Source organism: Phyllostomus discolor, chromosome 8 (assembly GCF_004126475.2).
Source record: "Phyllostomus discolor isolate MPI-MPIP mPhyDis1 chromosome 8, mPhyDis1.pri.v3, whole genome shotgun sequence".
NCBI classification, from domain to species: Eukaryota; Metazoa; Chordata; class Mammalia; order Chiroptera; family Phyllostomidae; genus Phyllostomus; species Phyllostomus discolor.
Window position 1 is genome coordinate 1,878,439 of NC_040910.2, and position 19,376 is coordinate 1,897,814.

The window sequence follows — 19,376 nt, forward strand, 5'->3', positions numbered from 1 at the left end:
CACCCCAGGGCGTAGTGGGCTTGACCTGTCACGCCTCTCCCCGGACTCCTGCCCTCGGCACTTCCCGCCGGTTAGTGTTCGCCCGCCTTCAACACTGAGTCCCCCGGGACTCCTCTCTCCGGGACCCCAGCCCCTCCCTGCAGACCCCTCTCCCCGCCGGAAAGGCAGCCCTCTGGGTGTCCAAGGCCAGCGCCCGCCTCGGAGGCCTCGCTCCTCAGACTGCTAAAACCCTCCCCCTCCCACGCTCCAGTACTTTCCCCTCAGCCTCTTTTTACAGCCGCCATAAAACCCGACTTTCTCAAGTGCGGCCTCCCTGCCGTCCCCTTTGAACCTGCCGTGACTGCTCCCCGGGGCCCTGGGCCCGGCCACGCGCCTCAGCCTGGCACTCGAGTCCCCTCCCCCCATGTCCAGGCCCCGCCCCTCCGGATCCTCGGTGTCTGGACTATGGCCCCCCACCCCCCCATTTCCAGACGTGCGCCCCGGACCCCGGGACCACCCTGCTTAACTGCCTCTGCGCGTGCGGGTCCCACCATGTGCACAACTCCCCCCACCCACTCACATCCCGTCTGCCCTCCGGGGCCCACAGCCCGCATCACTCCCCACCCTGGATCTCCACCCTCCGTCCCACATCCATCCGGACTCCTGTGTCCCCTGCTTCCCGGACCCACCGCCTGCCCCCCCCCCCCAGCACCTGTCAGGGGCTGCTTTCTCCTCTGCTTGTCCCCTGACCGGCTGCGGCTTTGCTGAGTCAGTGTCTACAAAGACGACTGGGCACCAGGAGTCGTATCAGGCACCGGGGTCCAGGGGGGAAGGAGACCTGCCACCCCGGGATCCCACTGAGGAGCTGCAGGTGGTGGGGGGGGTCGTGGGCGCTTCTCAGAGCAGCCCTCGAGCTGGAGGGCAGGAGCGGCAACAGCTGGCCTTCGCGTCACCCACAGATGACGGACGCGTCACTCAACTCAGGGGCTTGGTGCAACCCCCATTGTTTTATTAATGAAAAGGATCGCTTTAAGCATGGAATTTGAAACCTTATATAGTGTAAACTGTAAGTCCATAATTAAAGATCCGTACACAACTGGAGCAGAAGTGGGAGAAATGGGAAATCTTTCCATTAAAGTAGTTTAGAGTAAAGATTTCCAATTTTTAAAGACCCCCATGACTTTATATGCTTAATAAAAGTGAAAGAAAGAATAGAAAGGAAGAGAATCCGTCCTTGGTGTCAGGGAGACTATGAGTGAGCGAGTATGATTTTGGATGGATGGGTGGGTGGTGGGTGGATGGGTGGGTGGATGGTGGATGGATGGCGGATGGTGGGTGGATGGTGGGTGGATGGGCGGATGGTGGATGGGTGGGTGGGTGGATGGTGGATGGATGGGTGCATGGTGGATGGATGGTGGATGGTGGGTGGATGGGTGGATGGAGGATGGATGGGTGGGTGGATGGGTGGGTGGATGGATGGTGGGTGGATGGTGGATGGTGGGTGGATGGTGGGTGGATGGTGGGTGGATGATGGGTGGGTGGATGGTGGATGGGTAGATGAATGGGTAGATGGGTGGATGGATGGTGGATGGATGAATAAACAAGTCAACAGGGTTTTTTGGTTTTGGATGGTTTTGGCACCTGTTCTGGAATCTCCGTGCAAACTTCAGAAGTTCGAGCAGAGGTAGCAGAGACAGGAGCACGCAGGAACACCCAGTGGGACGATGCGCACGTGGCTGAGAGACGATGACACAACCTCACGGGCCGGGGATGGGGGTGGAGAAGGGGCCGGGGCCCTGCCCAGGGCCATTTCCTGGCCACACCCACCAGTCAGGGGACTGGCGTCTCAGAGATGGAAGAGTTACTACCGTGGACTCTACCTCGGGACACGGCTGCAGACCGTGGCACCTGGGTTTCACACGCCCCTCACCCCGAGTGTGCCCCGCGCGCCCCGCGCGCCCCGCGCACCCTCACCTCATAGGCGTCCTTGATGTTCAGGGGCTCCCCACGCGCCGCCACGTGGCCCACGATGCCCGTGTTCCACTGCAGGCGGATGCAGCTGCTGGACGCCTGCTCCAGGGTGGAGCCTTCGGCCACGTCGAAGAGGCGGCTGACCAGGAACTTGTCGTTGGAGCTGTCCTCGCAGACCAGGAACAGGGAGTAGCGGTCGGCGGAGATGAGCTGGTGGATGTGCAGGAAGATCTTGTGGCACAGGGCGGTGACATCCAGGTGGCTGGAGATGTCCTTCACCAGCTCCAGGAGCCTCGAGCACTGGTCCCCGTCATCCTCCTTGTCGAGCCGCGGGGCGGTCAGCGGCATCTGCTCCTTCTGCTCCGAGTCCGGGAGGAAGCGCACGGTCCCCTCGGAGTCCTTGACCACGATGGGCCGCAGGGGCCGGTCGAACTCGGAGGCAGAGATCTTCCTGGCCGGCGCGGCCGGGGCGCTGCTGTCTGGGCGGGCGCCCGAGGGCTGCGTGGGGCACGGGCAGGACTCGGAGCGGCCTCGGGTATCCTCCTTGCAGGCGGGGATGGTGTGCACGCGCTCCGCGAACCAGGCGTTGACCATCTCTCTGTGGAACACAGGGGCGAAGGTTACCTGGGGCCGGGGCCGGGGGCTCCCCGAGGCTGCTCCCGGCCAGCTCCCAGCCGAGTGGGGTCGTCGTCCGATGGGCCACAGGGAACAGAGACAAGGCGGCTCATTTAGGACGGCCGGGACCTGGACGGCAGCGGGGGACGACTGGTCCAGCGGAGGTTCTCAGGGAGCAGACTGGGGGTGTCTGACCCGCACCACAGGCAGTGCCACGCCTGCTCCTCCCCGAGTCCGTTTGCGCTGCGGCTCAAGGCACAGCCCGGGACGAGTCTCGGGAAGACACAGGCAGGGAGACGGGGCTGTCGTCTGCAACGAAGCTTGTTCTGAAGCTAAATAAATGCACGGACGCTGAAAACACATGTGTAGCTAGATCTGGCTCGCTCACACCCTTGATTTCACATAGCTGCCCCTCTGTGGCCCCACGCAGACCCGAGGAGGACGCAGAGAAGATGGACAGTGCGATCTGGCGTGCAGAAAGGCTGGAGGCCTCTGTGACCGGAAGGCTCCGGTGATGCCTGACCCGTAGCGGTAAAAATGACCTGTCTGGTGTGGGGGACGGAAATCTTACAGCAGGCAATACCGCATTTTAAAGGTTCCGTCCCCCCAATTCAGATGGTCTGTTTTGAATGCCCTGCCCTGTGGGAGAACCCTGCAGGAGCTGGGGGCTTTGCAGTGGCCGAGCTGTTTAGGAACCAGCCAGGTCTCGTGCGGCCGCGCACCGGTCAGGTCGCACGGTGCCCTGGAAGGCTGCGATCTTACTGGACTGCACAGCACCATTACCTCAGACATGTTTAAAACCCTTCTTCTGAGACTAACTTCTAAGAAAATTTCAAAGTTCCTTAGGATATTAGTTTTATCTAAAAGTTACACTTGTTTTTCCCTAAGCCTTCCTCTCAAAACAAACAAAGCAAACTTCAAGAAGAAACCAGCATTAGCAGCTAACTTAAAGTCTGCGCCATCATGCCTGAGACCTGACTCCTTCCCAAACCGAAGTTCGCCTCCGAAAGAAAAACACTTGCCCCCACTGCGGACACGTACAAGAACTTCCCTCCAGTGAGAGCGACGCCGTCTCCACGCCGGGGGCGCGTGTCTAAACGGCGGGACAGAAAACGCTCGGCCGTGCACTGTCTGGGGAGCACGGAGACGCAGCCCCTGTCCGACCTGCTCGGCTGCAGGGAACGCTGGCGTCACCCCCTCCGGTGGGCAGACGGGCCACACCTCACAGACTGTAAGATGCGTTCCCCCTCCGTCCCAGGGGCCTCACACGTGAGTTTTGGTTCCAGACTCTGACGGCACGTCTTACAGCGACCGACCGGAGAAAGCCCGGAAGGCGCCGCAGTCAACGCTGGGAGAGTCCCTCTCCGGTGAACCTCCCCTGGGCTCCCCAGCCCACCCGCGCCCCCTCCCTCGGCGCCCCCTCCCTCAGCGCCCCCTCCCACCCCGAGCAAGAGCGGAACCGAGGACGGGAATTAATCACATGGCAGGAAACACAGCCACTGGCAACTGCCAAAAACTTGCCATAAGTTTCCGTAAACGTGACTTGAACTTTAAACCTCCAATCTGCTCAAAGGATGACTCGGATGAGGAGCGCACTGTCGTCCTGCTGTCCTGCTCCAGGGAATGTCGGAATCATTAGGGGTCGCGGGACTGCGTCAGGGGAGACCCTCGCAGCTCAGTGTGGTCCCCCAGTGACGACTGGGTGTGAAAATTGGTGACATGAAAGCCGTGTTTTCAGTCCACGGGGCCTCTTAGGGGACCGGCAGCCCCGCTTGGCCCACGGTGGTGTCGCCAGGCAGCAGAACGCCCTATGACACTCAACGAACTCACTGTGCAGGCGTCTGGGCCGCCAGGTCAGGGCAGCTGCTGCAGGGAGAAGGTGGGACCTGACCTTTCCGGTGCCCGACCTTTGGCATCCTCAGTGATGCCCGGAGGGGAGGGTCACTGCATTGGCGAGTGGAAAGATCAAAGGAACTCTGGGGGCCAGCAGGGTCGGATGGTGGACAGCCGCTGTTGACCGACGGTGTAACAGAAAGCTCAGTTCATCGCAACTACGCACATGGCGGAAGTAAAGCGCTCTGTGTTTCACTCCACACCTCCTGCGTGCTTACTGTTTTAAGTAGATACAGACTGTATCATTCTTGCCCTGTGGCTCAGTGGATTGAGTATCAGTCGGTGAACCAAGGGATCCCAGGTTCGATTCCCAGTCAGGGCACATGCCTGGGTTGTGGGCCAGGTCCCCAGTAGGGGGCGTGTGAGAGACAACCACACATGGATGTTTCTCTCTCTCTCTTTCTCCCTCCCTTCCCCTCTGTCTAAAAATAAATAAATAAAATATTTTTTAAAAATGTATCATTCTTAAAATGGTAGACTCCATTAAGTTAATTGATTACATTTAATGGCGCCAAAATAGTAACTCCTTTTTATGGATATTTAAACAGTTTAAAGTTTTGTATTGTGCATTGGGCACACTCCATCGCCCACTTTCTAGAAACTTGGTAAACTGACGGATACCATTCACTGAAAAAGTGAAAAGGCCAGTCTAAGGCGTCACGCTGTGAAGAACAGGAACTTCCTCCCTTCCCCAACTTCTCGTTTTCACTGAAGATTAGCAGAGACTGACCGCAGGGAGGAAAAGCACAACCCGGTTTGTGTTCTAAAAATTCCCCGATGATGTGGACGAGTCACAGCCTCCCCACGGGCCAGCTCTCCAGTGGGGACCCACGGGAGGGGCAGTGGGTGCCGACAGGGCACGGGGCACGGGCGTTTCAGACCGGACCAGCCGAACACACGCGTGCACACGACGCCCAGACGCACGCACACGCCTGTGCGGAGGACTGCACATGGCCGCGCGTGTTCTTGCCGCCGAAGCGGAATAGCTCACGCACCTTACAGAAGGAATCTTGAAAAAGACAGAAGTGCCTCAAAATACGTACTCGACATTCCGGCTGTCTGGAAAAAGAAACTAATGCAGAGACTTTGCCTAGGTTTTATAGAATATTTCTTGGCATCTAGAAGAATCGGGAGAAAACATTTACAAGGCGAAGGAGAAGTGTGATATAAACATAACTCTTCTAAGTTGAAAGTGTGAGACGAAACCCACTTGTAAAACGAGTTTAACGTGTTTTGCACTCTTGCCTAAAATCATGTAGCAAGGGATGGAAATTCCTTGAAAATATACTGTACTTAGGGTATTTGTGTTCTAATACTAAAAATATCGCCGTAATGGCCTAGTACCTAAATGTTCAGCCACTCTATTTTAAAATGTCATTGGAGAGTTCCCACTTTTCAGACTCTAAAACTATATATGGAAATAGCCCCACGTGGGCACAGTCTCCGGCGCTCCCTGGGGTGGGGGTGGGGGGGCGGCCTGCGCGTTGGAGCCCGGGACAAACTTCGGCCTGAGCTCGGTTCCGGGGGAGGCCGGCCGGTGAGCCCGGGCGTTGCTCCCACTGACCCACAGCTGGGCTCTCTCGCAGAACCCGGCCGTCAGGGCCCCGGGTGGGGAGACCGGGCCTTCGTCCCAGAGCTCCCTCTCTGGAAGGGGAGGCCTGAGAGACTCGGTCTGTTCTCCCCCACCCCCCCACGGGGACGGCGGTGCAGCCCCCGCAGGCCCCCTGGCAGCCCGAGGCGACAGTGCCCACAGAGAAAGGGGCAGGTGGCGCCAGGTCCCCAGCGCCGAGTGCACAAGCCGAGCTGTTTTCAAGTGAGCTGAGCGTTCAGCGGTGATGCGTCTAAAAAGGGTTTTTTTTTAAATTTTTGAAAGTATAAAATGAACTTATTCAATAAACAGGCTTCTAGAGAAAGACTAGATGTTAGCGACTGTGTTTCTTCTTAAGCTCCCAATTTAAATGCACAAGTGTCTCTACAGAAACACTCATCTTTAAAAAAACACATTGTTTTAGTGTATTTTCTACAACAGAGGTGAAACACACAGACTCCCCGACGACGACAACAGTCCCGTGTAGCATCACGTCCGGAGTGACACGCGGAGACCCAGACCCCACATTTGGCGGGAACAGAAAGAGCAAGAATGTAACTCGCCTTTTCCCATCACTACTTCGAATTCAGTGTTTTTCCAAAATAATTTAGAGACTTGAAGGACAAGTTCTTTTTTCAAACTGTCAAAGATACAGCCAAACTGACAACAAATGTGAGAAAATAGACAAGTAGTTACCTGTAATTAAACCATAACACTGTCTCACAACAACCCCGGTTCCAGCCTGGAGGGCGGTCACACCACTCGACGGCCTTAACGCTCGCTCTGCCACGGGAGGTCTGGGGGCGGCCGGTGGCCTGGCTGCTCCTGCCCACGGAGGTGGGGGTCACCTGGGGGACTCTCACCTACAGGCGGACGTCTGGGCCTCCAGGAGCCTGTGGACCGACCCCCTGGAGCGGGAGCATGTGGGGAGACTTGGGGGACACCTCAGAGCAGAGTGGAAGCTGCAGGCCCCGAAGGACCCAGACACGCACATGGTGCGTGCTCACGTGTCTGTCTGCTGTCGATGCCCCACCCCTCCCCCTCTCTCTGCGGGTTTCTCCGTCATCACTCCCATGAACCCGTCACCGCAGACCAGAGTGACAGAGGCTGCAGATTTCCTGTCGGAGAGGGGGCAGTTGGGAGCTGACACGGACCTCTGCTGAAGTTATCGGTAGGAAGCACACAACAGCGACTCGCATAAGATACAATGTTTCTCAGAGAGTTGCCCCGCTCTTGGACTCTGGCTTTAGACCACTGTGGTTGCACGATGTGCGTAACTCGGCTCCGGTGCCTGCTCACGCTTGGGAAACACTCAGAGAAGGAGGGAGAGGCTCAGGAGCGCTGGGAGCTGCGAGGGCATTTCCGGCCCGTTTACGAACCTCTCTGCCCCGCGTCCCCACTCCCCTCCGCCCTCCGCTGTAGCTGTAGCGCCGGGGGTCTTCCCCCGGGCCGGCCGCAGGGCGAGCCCACGGCAGCGCTGGGCACCCGCTCCAGCTCGGCCCGCGGCTCTGAGCCCTTCCCGGCCCCTCACAGAACCCACAGAGGTTCTGCTCACGCCGCCAGGAAAAAGTCCTCTGAAAACGAGAAAGGCCCACGAAGCCTATAAAATCGCCAGCCTGTCGCTCCAACCCCGCCCTCCGTACCGAGGGAGTGACTCTCCGAGTCTGAGGTTCTGGTTCGGGCGTGAGTGGTTCTCAGGGCAAACCAGCGGCGCCCAAAAACTGCTCCTTGGAACGACAAGGAAGCGCACAGCACTTTCTCCAGGGTTCTGAGGAGCCCCAGGGAGCACCTGCTACTGTTTCCATTTCACGGAGAGCGCCAAAGAGGCCCCCAAGGCCACACCCTCGGGAGGAGGTGGTGGTCGGGGGTCCCCCAGCTTGAGTCTGCCCAGGGCCCTGAGCCACCCCAGACGGAAACAGACGCTAAAGGTTTGGGCAGTAGCTCGCAGCCCGGTACTGGTGCCAGCCCTCGGGGGGCATTTGGAAGTGTGGATCACAAAGTGGGGGTCAGGGGCCCTGGCATTCGGTGCCTGGGCCAGGGGCCGGCGAACCTCCCGCCACATGCTCAGCAGCCCCCACGGCAAACACGGGGCCTGCCGCAGACCGGGTGGGGGCCCTTGCCTTCCGGGACGCGCTGGTTCAGGGGAAGGACAAACGGATGATGTGCAGGCACGAGGTGCTGGGCGGAGCAGGGGCAGCTCGGGACACCCCCACCGACATCTAGCTGGGGGTGGGAGCGAGGCGTCCGCTGGGGTCCGCCTCGGGAAGCCCAGGGGTGCTCTGCCCGCGGTGGTTCCGTGGCTCCCGGGTTCCTCCAGCCACAAAAACACCAGAGACGCTTGTGGGAACCAGACGACATGACACGCAGAACCGCGTCATAGGTAGGGTTCCACGTCCGAGGGAGACCGAGACCTGGGGGAGACACGCCCTGTGACCCTCCACGCACTCACGGTCACACGCGGGAAAGGCGTCCCTCAAAGGGCAACCCGGCTGCATCGGCAGGGACACAGCCACTGGAATCCAGGCCGTGACTCTGCCCCCGGACGGGCTCTGCCGCTCAGACTCGGGGAGGCGGCCCTGGGCAGCCCGAGAGAGCAAGCTGGGGACCCCACGCAGCCCTGTTCCGTTTCCATGAAAACGTTTCACTCCTGTCCTGGGCGACAAAGCCAGAACCCGGGACGGCCACCCTGTCCCCAGGTCCCGCCCTGCGGCTGTAAAGCCCCGGCGTCTGTCCTCCAGGCAGCCGGCCGCACGGCGGCCCAGCGGGGCAGAGAGGATGCGGGAGAGGAAGGCATGATGTGCAGAGACGCTGTTAAACCGAGTACGACCGGGGGGCTGGCTGCTGTGTTCTGGGAAGGAAAGCTTCGTGGCTGCGCCCACGGAATGGCCCGGGGTGGGGGGAAGTGGGGGGGAGCCCACACAGGGCGGCTACAGCAGCAGCCAGCTGGCCCCAGACCCTCCGTCTGGCAGGCCTGGCCGCGGTCCCTCCTCGGGTGGATTGAACGAACGCTGTCCGTGGGCATTTGGTTGGAGTTTTTTCATTTTGTTCATAATTAACTTACGTACTTACTCTGGTTTTACAGTTGCATGCAGGCTGTAACTGTGATTAAATTACACCTGCTCTTGAAAACCCCATGTTTAAACGATGTTCAAGTAAAAGGAAGGCGACAGTAGGAACGGTGTTAACTGGGAGATTCTGGGTGTGCCCTCGTCACTTCCTTTTAGAAACCACGCCCCTCCCCACCCCCAAGGACATGTCGCCCGGTGGGCCGGCTGCCTCAGGGGAGTGGTCCGACGACACCGTCCCGGGCACGGCCACGGGCCCAGCACAGACGGGCGGCGTAACAAGGCCTGAGTAATTCTGGGCAATTCCCAGTAATTCTGAGTCATTCAAGGCACTTCTCGAACATCAGACGTGCAAGACCGCAGAATCCCGCCAAGAAACGGTGTTTCCTGCACGTGAAGAAAACACTCGGAATAACAGAGCCCACACAGCACAGGGCCTGAGGACGGACGGACGCAGGGACGAGGGACGGACGGATGGACTGCAGGAGGAGCAGATGGGTTAGATCTGCAGAGGGACAGGCGGGATCTTGACGAGATCCTCTGAGCAGCTGAGCTTCCCAGCCAAACCGGCCCCCAGGGACGCCGTCCTGTGGTGAACCACTCCGCACGAGCCCCAGCTGTGCGTCCGTCACGTGGGACCGAGCGCTCCCTAACCGCCGTCACGGAGACGGGGAAGAATGTCTTCCTGTCGCAGGGGCGCGCCGCTGAGGTTTGGGAAGCCCTGGGTCACGCGGCCCCTCCACGGCGAAGAGGCACTGGTCCGGTCTGCGCGTGCGTCCTCCGGCGATGTCATCGGCTCAGCAGATCGGGTCTTTCCTGTTCCCGTGACCTCAGCTGCTCCGCAGGGAGTGGAAACGGTCATTCTTATTGTTCACCATGATCACGAAGGGTGAGACATCAGATGGGGAGCTGCGGCCTCTCAAGTGTGGGTGTGATGAAGTTACGCAGAGAAAATGGTTTGCAAAAGGCTCACCCTCCTTCACGAGTCAGATTCGGGGAAAAGGCTCGGACAGTGCGCTGGCAGGGACGTCTTCAGAAAGCACGTTCCCTTCGAGCTGGAGCCCCCAGGAACACATGTGTTCAACAGCTTGTCAGACTTCCTCACAGGAGGAGTCTTCTGAACTGAACACTCAGACTGCTTGGCCTGCTCTGAGCATTTGTTTGGCAACAGCGGAACTTCCCACCGTTCAGAGAGAATGAACAAAACACGCACATCATAAAGTACAGACGGATAAGCCACTCGAAGCGAAGTGAGCATGCCCGCCGGCTCCCACGATCACAGAGCTACCCGTCAAAGGCCATCTCGCGTGGGGAAGCCCCCTTCCCTTCCCTCCCCAGCCCGCGGGCTCTGCGCGCCGAGAACCTCACCCACGCTGGGGCAGGAATGTGACCTCACTGTAACCTCACGCTGCTGCACTGTAGCCAGGCCCACGGGTCGGCCGCCACGGGGCCGGTGGGGCCCACATCTGCCCCACAAACTGATTCCCTAGGACGTCCTGCCTCGTCGGCAGCTAGTCTGCGTCCTGAAGTCAGAGATGAGCCCCGTTCCAGGCCTCCACGATCCATCCGTGCGGCGTTCATTCAATTGTCCGGCAGCCCTGACGGAGGAAGGCCCGCGGCCCGGGAAGGGGCTCGCCTCCCACGGCCGGCGCCGAGAAGAAACAGCCCGTCTAACTCGTCCCAGCGGTTACGGGTTGGTAAACCACTAGGTTGGAACATGCTGGGGGTAAACGAGAAAATACCAAGCAGTGCGTTTCAGCCTCTTCAGTTACGAGAGGACTCTCCCAGCTGTTTTGAAGCACACCAGGACGTTCCGCCACAGTTCCCAGATGAGCTGTGTTTTCAGGGCCGGGGCGAGGGGAAGGCGGTGGTGGGACATGTTCTCCATCGTCGGAGAGGGGAGAAGGCACAACGTCCCCCCACACGGCGCGAACGGGGTTTCAGGAACTTTCACAGAAATAACGTGAGAGACCGGAGTCAGATCATCTAGTTAGGTGGAATTATTTAAAAAGGAAATGTTGTTGCACAGCATAATTAAACTGCAAACAACTGCTCACCTTCATGTGCTGAAAACACGACCTTGTGCAAACATCGGCGATTTCTACACATCCTCAGGTCACTCACTGGGGCGGGGCGGGGCGGGGCGGGGCGGGGGGAGCTCCTGAACCCTAGGCACCACACGCCTATTTACACGTGGGCTATGCTGCGCAGAGAGCCTGACTTCCACAGATCCCTCTCTGGCCCACGGCCACTGCGCACATTCGACCACGTTTTTAGGGGCCGAGGCCCCGGTTCACGGGCTCTCGGAGGATCTGAACTGGAGGCTCCAAGGTGGAAGGGCGAAGAGACTGCGTCACGTGGCGGGGGGGGGGGGCAGGGGCTCTGGTGGTCTCCCAGGTGATCTGTGCAGGCGCACTGAGGTTGCCGGCAGGCAGCTTGTAGCTGGCTGGCTGCGCCCTGGCTGTAAACGATACAGCGAAAAGGCCGTTGCTGCCCCAGAATTACCACCATAAAAGCACAGGGTGGGGCAGAAGTAGGCTTCCAGCTGTGAGCACCTGAGTGTGTTCTTGTACTACTAGTTATTGTACGATTCCCCACACGCACAACCGCACGCCTGCTCCTGCCCCGCCCTGCGTTCTAAATCGCATCCAGGTCCACGGAGTGCACGCCCACGGAGTTGGATCATCCTCAGCGCCGGGGACCAGTTTAACACAACGTGCCAGCACAGCGCTGCCTGAAAGTCATGCCGCTTCCATTCCTGCACCCTTACAGCGACCGTCAGGTTTAAGAGTGGGGAGCAACGTTTACATTCTGTCCGTCATCTGTGTTAACATCAATGCCTTAAACATGGAGATGCTACAGCTTCCAGAGGTGAGACAACGACACAAGAACGAGGGAAAGGGGAAGAGGAGGGCCAACCCTGAGCTCTGGGCCAGAGGAGCGTGAGCAAGCCGGCCAGCGCGGCCGCTTACATGGGAAGTCTGCCGCGGAAAACGGCCCCGGGGCGCGGGAGTTCTGTTTCTGGACCTTGACCCCGCGGCCATAAAAACCTTGTCCTCACGTGGTATCTCCTCTCTCCAGGAGAGGCCAAATACTCTCAAGCATCTGCCTCACACAAAATAGAGCAATAAAAAGTGCTGCTCCCCCGACAGAACCCCGAGCCGCCGGGGATCCCAGGGCTGGTGGCACTCACGATAGGCAGCCGCGCTGTCACCGGCTGTCCAGAGGGGCGGCGGCCGCGAGGGTGGTGTCTGCAGCCAGGAAGGCGTCATTTGAGAACGCTGGGTGGGCCTCAGGGCCCCTCATTACCTGTCTCTCCCGCCGGGCCGGCCGGTGGGGCGGCTGCAACACTGTCTCCCACAGGGAGGGCCAGTCTCGGATTATTTTTTATGCCAATAGACTACGTCATCAATTGTTCAGCTGACCCTCAACTTCACATAGACAGATTATAGTTACTAAACAGCATCTATTCCCTTTATTTCAGAGAGAGAAGGAGAGAGAGAGAGGGAGAAACATCAACTTGTTGTTCCACTTATCCAAGCATTCATTGGTTGCTTCTTGTATGTGCCCCGACTGGGGATCGAACCCACAACCCTGGCATACCCCAACGATGCTCTAAGCCACTGAGCTACCCTGCCAGGGCCAAATCGCATCTATTTCTATGCTGCAAACTGCACAGCTTTCAATGAGGTGCTCAACTCTGTCACTGAAAACAGTCACAGTGTAAAGCACAAACAAGGGCTTTCAAGGGCAGCCCACATTCCCGGGTGTCCCAGGGAGAATTGGGGAAGTTGGAACTTGCGTTCCCCTCGGTGTCCACTCCCGGGCGCCAATCACGCCACCAGGGAAAGGATGGAGCAGCAGGCCTGGTTGTCAAAGGACCATGATCACGTCCAGGGCTGTGGCGACAGTCTGGGCATCGGGCCCGGTCACAGGCCCAGAGGGCCGAGCCAAGGGCACCCTCGGGGGCTGGGAGTCTGTCGTTTCGTGGGTTTCCTGAGTCACCTGCGGTGTGCACTCGCACTCCCAGCCTGGGGACAGAGGGGACAAGGCCCAGGAGCGTGGGCTCCTAGTTGGAAAACAAGACCTTGCCAGGGAAGTGAAGGCGCCTGCGCTAAGTCTTGACCACGGCTGAGTGAGTGCCCGGGCCCAGCAGTCCGGCAGCTGTATAAGCACCTACGTCCCCACCTCTCTTTGTTTTTTTTCCTGCAGGTCTCTCATGTAAGTGAGCACCACCCAGTGCAACCCCGAGCCGGACCCCCGCGCCCTGAAGCGCCCGGCTGCACGCTGACCCCTCCAGCACGTTGTAACTCCCCAGACCGAGGGCCTGCGGTGCTCGGGGCTGCTTCATACTTTCGTTTTCCGCCTGGAACTCGGCACAAACTCCTCTCCCGAGAGCATGCACACAGAGACAGACGCACAGGCCTCAGAAGGGCGCGGCCAGCCGGCCACAGCAGCCGTGCGGGGACAGCCCAGCCCGAGAAACGCACCGAGAGTCTCGGACGACCTACATTTTGCTCTGACAAACGCCAATTTGGGAATTAGGATTTTCATCCTGTGCTACTTGGGAGAACACGTAACGTGAAGAGACAGGCACCAACATTTTCCATTTGTTTTGCACTAAGATACCACTTCCAAAGTTCCGGCAGGCTCCGGCAGGCCCCGGAAGGACGCTCAGCGGGGTTCGGCATGACGAGGTAAAACCCACCACCAAATGGGCGCCCGGCTTCTGCCTTTACATGGGCAGGAGGGAGAGGAAAGGGCGTCTTGGCTGCTCCCTGAGACAGAGGACTTGCTTCTTTCAACTGTTGATAATCTAACTGAAAGACACATCCCCCCCCCCCCACCAGACACACACACCTAAACCAACAGCCCGGTCCCCTGCCCACTCCCCATCCCCTGCACCGCGCAGGACTCCAGGGAGGCAGGCGGGGGAAGGGCGCACAAGTGCCAAGAAATGGGACAGGTGGCCGGGGAGTAGCAGGGGACCTCTGAATGCTGCTGCCCACAGCAGTGGGCAGTTCCAGACCTCTCCGGCCTCCGTGCTCACCCTGAACCCGCATTCCACACAGGGCTCACCCCTCAGGCGCCCCAGATGTGGGGTGGGGTGGGTCTCCAGGGGAGAAGGTGAAAGCAGGGAAGAAGGCTGACTTTCAGAGGGGACAGTAATTAATCCGGAGAGAGGAGATCTGTCCCAAAGCCCTGGCCTCTGTCAGAAACCCGAAAGTGGTTCAGTGGACTCCAACACTGGATGCTCCTTAGGAGTAACGGGGTGAAGACGGCCCCATCTAAGGCTGCAAAGTAACGGTCCGCAAGAGGCAAGGAGGTTCGAATGTCGCAGGGTCCACTGCCAGTGAAGCACCGCCCCCCCCCCAACCCTCGCCACCCAGCCCCGGCCTGCCGCGCCCCGAGGAGTGGGAAGGGGGTGCCGGGTGGTACCTCGTTCTGTCTCCAAAGGGCAGCATAGCAGACGTGGGGAGGCGAGGTGCAGGCCGTGCGGCCCCGGTGGACCCCGAACTCCAGCAGGCGAGGGGGGCGACGCCGCGCCCAGGTGCGGCGGGTGCCTGGAGCCGGCTCCCCTAGCGACCCCGCCGCCCGCTCGCCCCGCGCCGCGCCGCCCCCTGGCGGGGAGCGCCCGGCACAGCGGCGGCTGCGCGCCGGCGGGTGGGAGCCCGGCACGAAGCCCCGGCCGGCTCCCCCACCATCACCTCAGGCCCGGCGTCCAGGGCTGGCTCCGACCCTTCCCAAAGGCTCGTCTGGAAGTCGGCCCGAGCGCGCGCAGGAGCCCTGTTGGCGTCCCGGCTCCTCACCGAGTGCGCAGGCTTCGGGGACCCGCGCGCCACGCACTCTCCGCTCCCCTCCGGGTCCCTCGGCGCCAGCCTCTGTTCCTCCCCAGCCTCCGCTAGTGTTTCCCACGCGCGCCCCAAGGCCGGCGGCCGCCTCCCAGAGGAGAGTTCGCCCCCGCCCTCCACCTCGGCCGCCCCGCCTTGGCTCCGGACCACAGTGGCCCTGGGGTCGCTTCGGCCGCTCGGGACCCGCCGGCCCTGGGGTCCGTTGCGCGCCCCGCCGCCACCCCTCCCGGAGCCCCGTCCGCGGCGCCGCCTCAGACGCAGGAGCGAGTAAAAAGAGGCGGGCGGGACGCTGGGGACTGGAGGGGTACAGGCACCAGCACTCACTCCGGGAAGGCTCCTGCACGCTGCTGCCCGGGGCTGCCCCGCCGTCTCGCCCCCACCCCGCCTCCCCGCCCCGCCGGGCCCGGGCGAGGGGGACGGGGGAGGAGCGCGGCCGCCGGGACCGGGCCGGGGACGGCGCTTCCGGAGCTGCAGGGAAGGGGCTCGGGCTGTTTTGGTTTCGCCGCGGAGGTCTGGGGCTCCGGGAGGTGGACGCGGCTGCAGGAGGCCGTGCACACGGGCGCGCGGGAACGGCTCCCGCGGGATGCGAGCAGCGGGGGCCGGGCGCTGGGTTATTTCTGTATTTGAACTTTGAGAGCAAGTTGGATCCGAGCCCACGCCTGGGTTTTAACACTGCGCTCGCCCTCGAGTCCAGATCTCCGCACGGTAACAGGACCCGGGACCTACTTTAAAATGAAGGCCCGCGATCCGAGGCTGCTAATGGTGAAGGGAGGGGACAATGCCAGGACGGACCAGCCCAGGTCGGGCTCCACGCGCGGCCCGCGCGGCCGCGTGTCCTCCTCTTACCTGGTGGCTTTCCTAACAAAGTAAGAGAAGGTGAAGTCCCAGTGGTCGTCCAGCCACGCTTCCACCGAGTTGTGGTCCCGCGGCCGCGCGGAGCTCGGGCCGGCCCGTTCCATGCCCGCGCCGCGCGCCTCGGCGCCTCGCGGGGGCCGGGTCCACCCCTGCTGGGGTCCCTCCCCCCCGGAGCCGCGGACTCGGCCGCGAGACCCTCCCCCGCGCCTCGCTCGGGTCCGGCCGGCTTCGGCGAGCTGCACCGGCGCTCGGCCGGGCTGCAGCCCCGCCCCGCCTCTCCGGCTCCGGCTCCAGGTGCGGGGAGCGAGGCCCGAGCCGCAGCCGCGCCTCCGGGGGTCCGGCCCGGCCCGGCTCCCGCGGCCTCACAAGTGCCGATTCCGAGGCGGCCGCGGCGGCGACTGGCGAGCTCTCCGGAAGCCGGGTGGCCAGGGCCGGGAGGCGGCGGCACGCGACCGCTGGGGTGCGCTGCGCGCCGAGCGGGCGGGCTGCGGGGCGCGCGGAGGTGACGGGTGTGTTCGCGAGTGTCCCCCTCTAGGAAAGGGGCGGTCGCGACGTGGAGACTCATCCACGAGAGCGGTGGCCGGGGGACGTATTCCCGAGAGGGGAGGTGCTGCCACTCCGGGCGCTTTCCCGGGGGCCTGGGCGAAGAAGGGCCGTGCGCCTAGCTGCTGCAGCCGGCACTGGGGTCTGGGAGCAGCGGGGACACCACCCCGGGGCCCCGCGGGCGGGGTGGCTCACGGCGCCCCAGCCACCCAGCACGCCCGGGGGGGCGGAGTGGGGGCACCGGGACGGGTTTGCGGGTGACCTCCAACATGGCCTTCCCTGTGTCCCATGTTAATAATAACGACAATAATAATAAATATAAACTAAGTGCCTTTGCATCAAACACCCCCTTTTCACGAGTTGGAGAAAGATTTTCCGAGAAAGAAAGGAGCGAAGTGGGGTAACCAAGACGGGAAGGAAGACCCCCCTGTACAGCCCGCTGACCCGGGGGCCACGCCCACCGGCCGGGGCAGAGCAGGCAGCCCGCCCGATTTTAAAATATTGCGTCATCTATGTTTCACTGGAATTCACCACCCCTCCTCCCCCGCCTTCAACTGTATCCCTTCGAAAAGGAGCTGGTGTCTCCCTTTGCTTTGTCCTCTTCCTCTTACCCCTGCACCACACCTGCTCTTTCAGTCGGGTGTTTTCTCAATGGACTATTTTCTTTTTGTGGCAGAATCAAACCCGGCCTCGCAGGTTCCACACCCCGTGGAGGGCACTATTAGCCGTGGTGCGCGCCAACAGCGTTTCGCTGCCCACGTTAACGGACTCCTTTCAAGACGGTCTTGGCAACAGTGTAAGAAATTACCACTACGCCAGAAACACATCATTAGGTTGATAATATGAGAACTTTTTAAAAAGACTTATTTATTTATTTTAGAGAGGGAAGGGAGGGAGAGAGAGAGAGAAACATCAATGTGCGGTTGCTGGGGGCCGTGGCCTGCAACCCAGGCATGTGCCCTGACTGGGAATCGAACCTGCGATGCTTTGGTTCGCAGCCTGCACTCAATCCACTGAGCTACACCAGCCAGGGCCAGATAACATGAGAACTTTTAAAGTGTCTTCCAGTTCCTCAACACCATGGGTGATGCTTCCTGCACTAAACAAATGTCCTCCTGTGACTTCGGTCTCTCTGAAGCCGCCTGGTGGCAGACGGGTCGCCACAGCCCAAAGCCAGCAGGCGACGGAGCAGAGTGTGAAGCGCTGCGTGGTCAACGGTATCAGATTTTTAACGATCAGAGGCCAGGAAGGCTTCCGAACAATGACCGCAAAGGAAAGGGGCCCTGGACTCTCTCCGCAGGGCGTCTCAGAGCTGAGCCTGCCCGTGGCGACTTGGGGGCCAGCGGGGAGGCCTGGGACTCCAGGATCACACCACCAGGGACCGAGGGGTGAGGTGCTTCACGCTGCCCTCCCTCGAACCTCAGCCCCCAGGGGTAACGGCGCCTCCCGGGACTCTAAAGCGCCGGCAGGTAAGCCTCCTGCGGACTGGCCCCTCGCGCCTCCCAGCTCCGCTTCCTTCCTTAGCTGCACCTGCTCCACTGTGTCCTGTCATAGCCCACTGCCGTGGGCTGCCTCGGGCACCCCAACTCTTCTTGTAGAACGATTGCACGCGTGAGAAAATAACAAGCGTTACCCGGAGATGACGTGGAAAACGCTGTTAGTGCTGTCCACAACACGCCGGCGAGCCACCACGCACAGACGCCCCCCCAGCGTGACCCCGGGGAGCAAGAGCGAGAGCCCCGCCCTCCAGCCCGGCTTTCGGATTCCGCGGGGCCTTCCGCCGTTCTCCGCCTCCGCTGTCGAAGGTTTCGGTCTCACAGGTGGAAAGAAATGAGCGGAACCACGGAGGGTCACCCCCCCCTTTTCCAAAAAGGGCAACGCAAATCGTGAGTCATGGAGGCGCGGCGTCTTTCCTGCCTGGCCGTTTCGTTTTCCAAACACCACACGGTGTCTCCTGTTCTCCTGCAGCGGTCCTGTGTGTGCTGGGCCCGAGGACACGGAGTGGATGGCGTGTGCGTTTGCACAGAAAAGGGGCCCCGTGTTTCTCAGCGTGGAAGAGGGAAGGCTGGAAGGTACACTGTGGAGATGAAATGGAAGTGGAGGTTAAAACCTCAGTGTGTGTGTGGGTATGTGCGTGAGAGAGAGAGACAGAGAGACAGAGGCGGAAAACCCCATGTGACAAGAAAGTGCAGGCAGTTCCTGAGAGCTGCGGGCAGCCCCCAGCAGACAGCCCAGGAGAAGCTCGAACTGGCAAGAAAACGAATCCCCCAGCCTTGTGACCTCAAGGGACCGAGCGCTGCCGACACCCTGGGAGAGTTCGGAAGCAGGCGTCCGTCCCCCCAGCCAGGCCTCAGACGGGGCCCAACCCCAGCCAGGGAGTGGACGGCGCCCTGGTGGGAGGCTAGGCGGAAGGGGCATCTGTTAGCTCCATAACCGACATCCAAGCAACACAGAGTCCTGCAATCCGCCTGTTATCCACCTCTCGGGCCTGTCCGTCTGCTTCAGTCTCTTAAAATTCCTCCCAGCGATGTCTTGCAGCTGTCACGGCCTTCAGCGGCCACGGCCCCCAGGAAGCCCGCCTCTGCCTCCGAGGCCCCCGGGCATCACCGTTGTTTGAGCACCGAGTCGGAGTGCCCCTTCAACGTGGCACCATGGGGACCGGCGAGGTCTTTTAAACAGGTGGGCTGAAACCTCATCCCAGCTCTCGGTGTCAAAGTCGGGGCTGGCTTCTGGGTGACAGGACGGAGTCAGCCACCGTGATGCCAAGGAGCCTCTCTGCCCCCAAATCGGACAAGGGCTCTTCCACCCCAGAATTCGGTCTGACAGAGGAGGGCTGGTCTGTGTGAGGGGGCAGTTCCCTGGGGAGAGGGAGCAGTGCGCCCAGACCCATGGCAACAGACAGCGTGTGTGTGTGGCGGGGGTTCTGCCCAGAGCGCTCCGCAGCCAGCGGACAACTGCCTGCGGCTACTGCTTTGGAGACCGGTCCCAGGAGCCAGTCAGCTCGGGGGCTGCAGC

At 61.0% G+C, this 19,376-nt stretch overlaps 1 protein-coding gene across 4 annotated transcripts in view; it reads right to left on the reverse strand.

The window, feature by feature from the left end:
• PDE5A (phosphodiesterase 5A) overlaps nucleotides 1-16,751 on the reverse strand; it is a 67,606-nt gene extending 50,855 nt beyond the window's left edge. Inside the window, exons 1-2 of one of the 4 annotated variants that reach the window (XM_036031773.1) lie at nucleotides 15,810-16,751; nucleotides 1,954-2,548 (exon numbers count right to left, since the gene is read on the reverse strand). In XM_036031773.1, coding sequence (XP_035887666.1) covers nucleotides 1,954-2,548; nucleotides 15,810-15,922 — 708 coding nt within the window. In that variant the 5' untranslated portion in view covers nucleotides 15,923-16,751. Of the gene's footprint in view, nucleotides 1-1,953; nucleotides 2,549-14,550; nucleotides 15,240-15,287; nucleotides 15,549-15,809 lie in introns of those variants that run through there. The other 3 variants (XM_028520709.2, XM_036031775.1, XM_036031774.1) reach the window with 3 other exon arrangements.
• Between the last annotated feature and the right edge of the window lie 2,625 nt (nucleotides 16,752-19,376).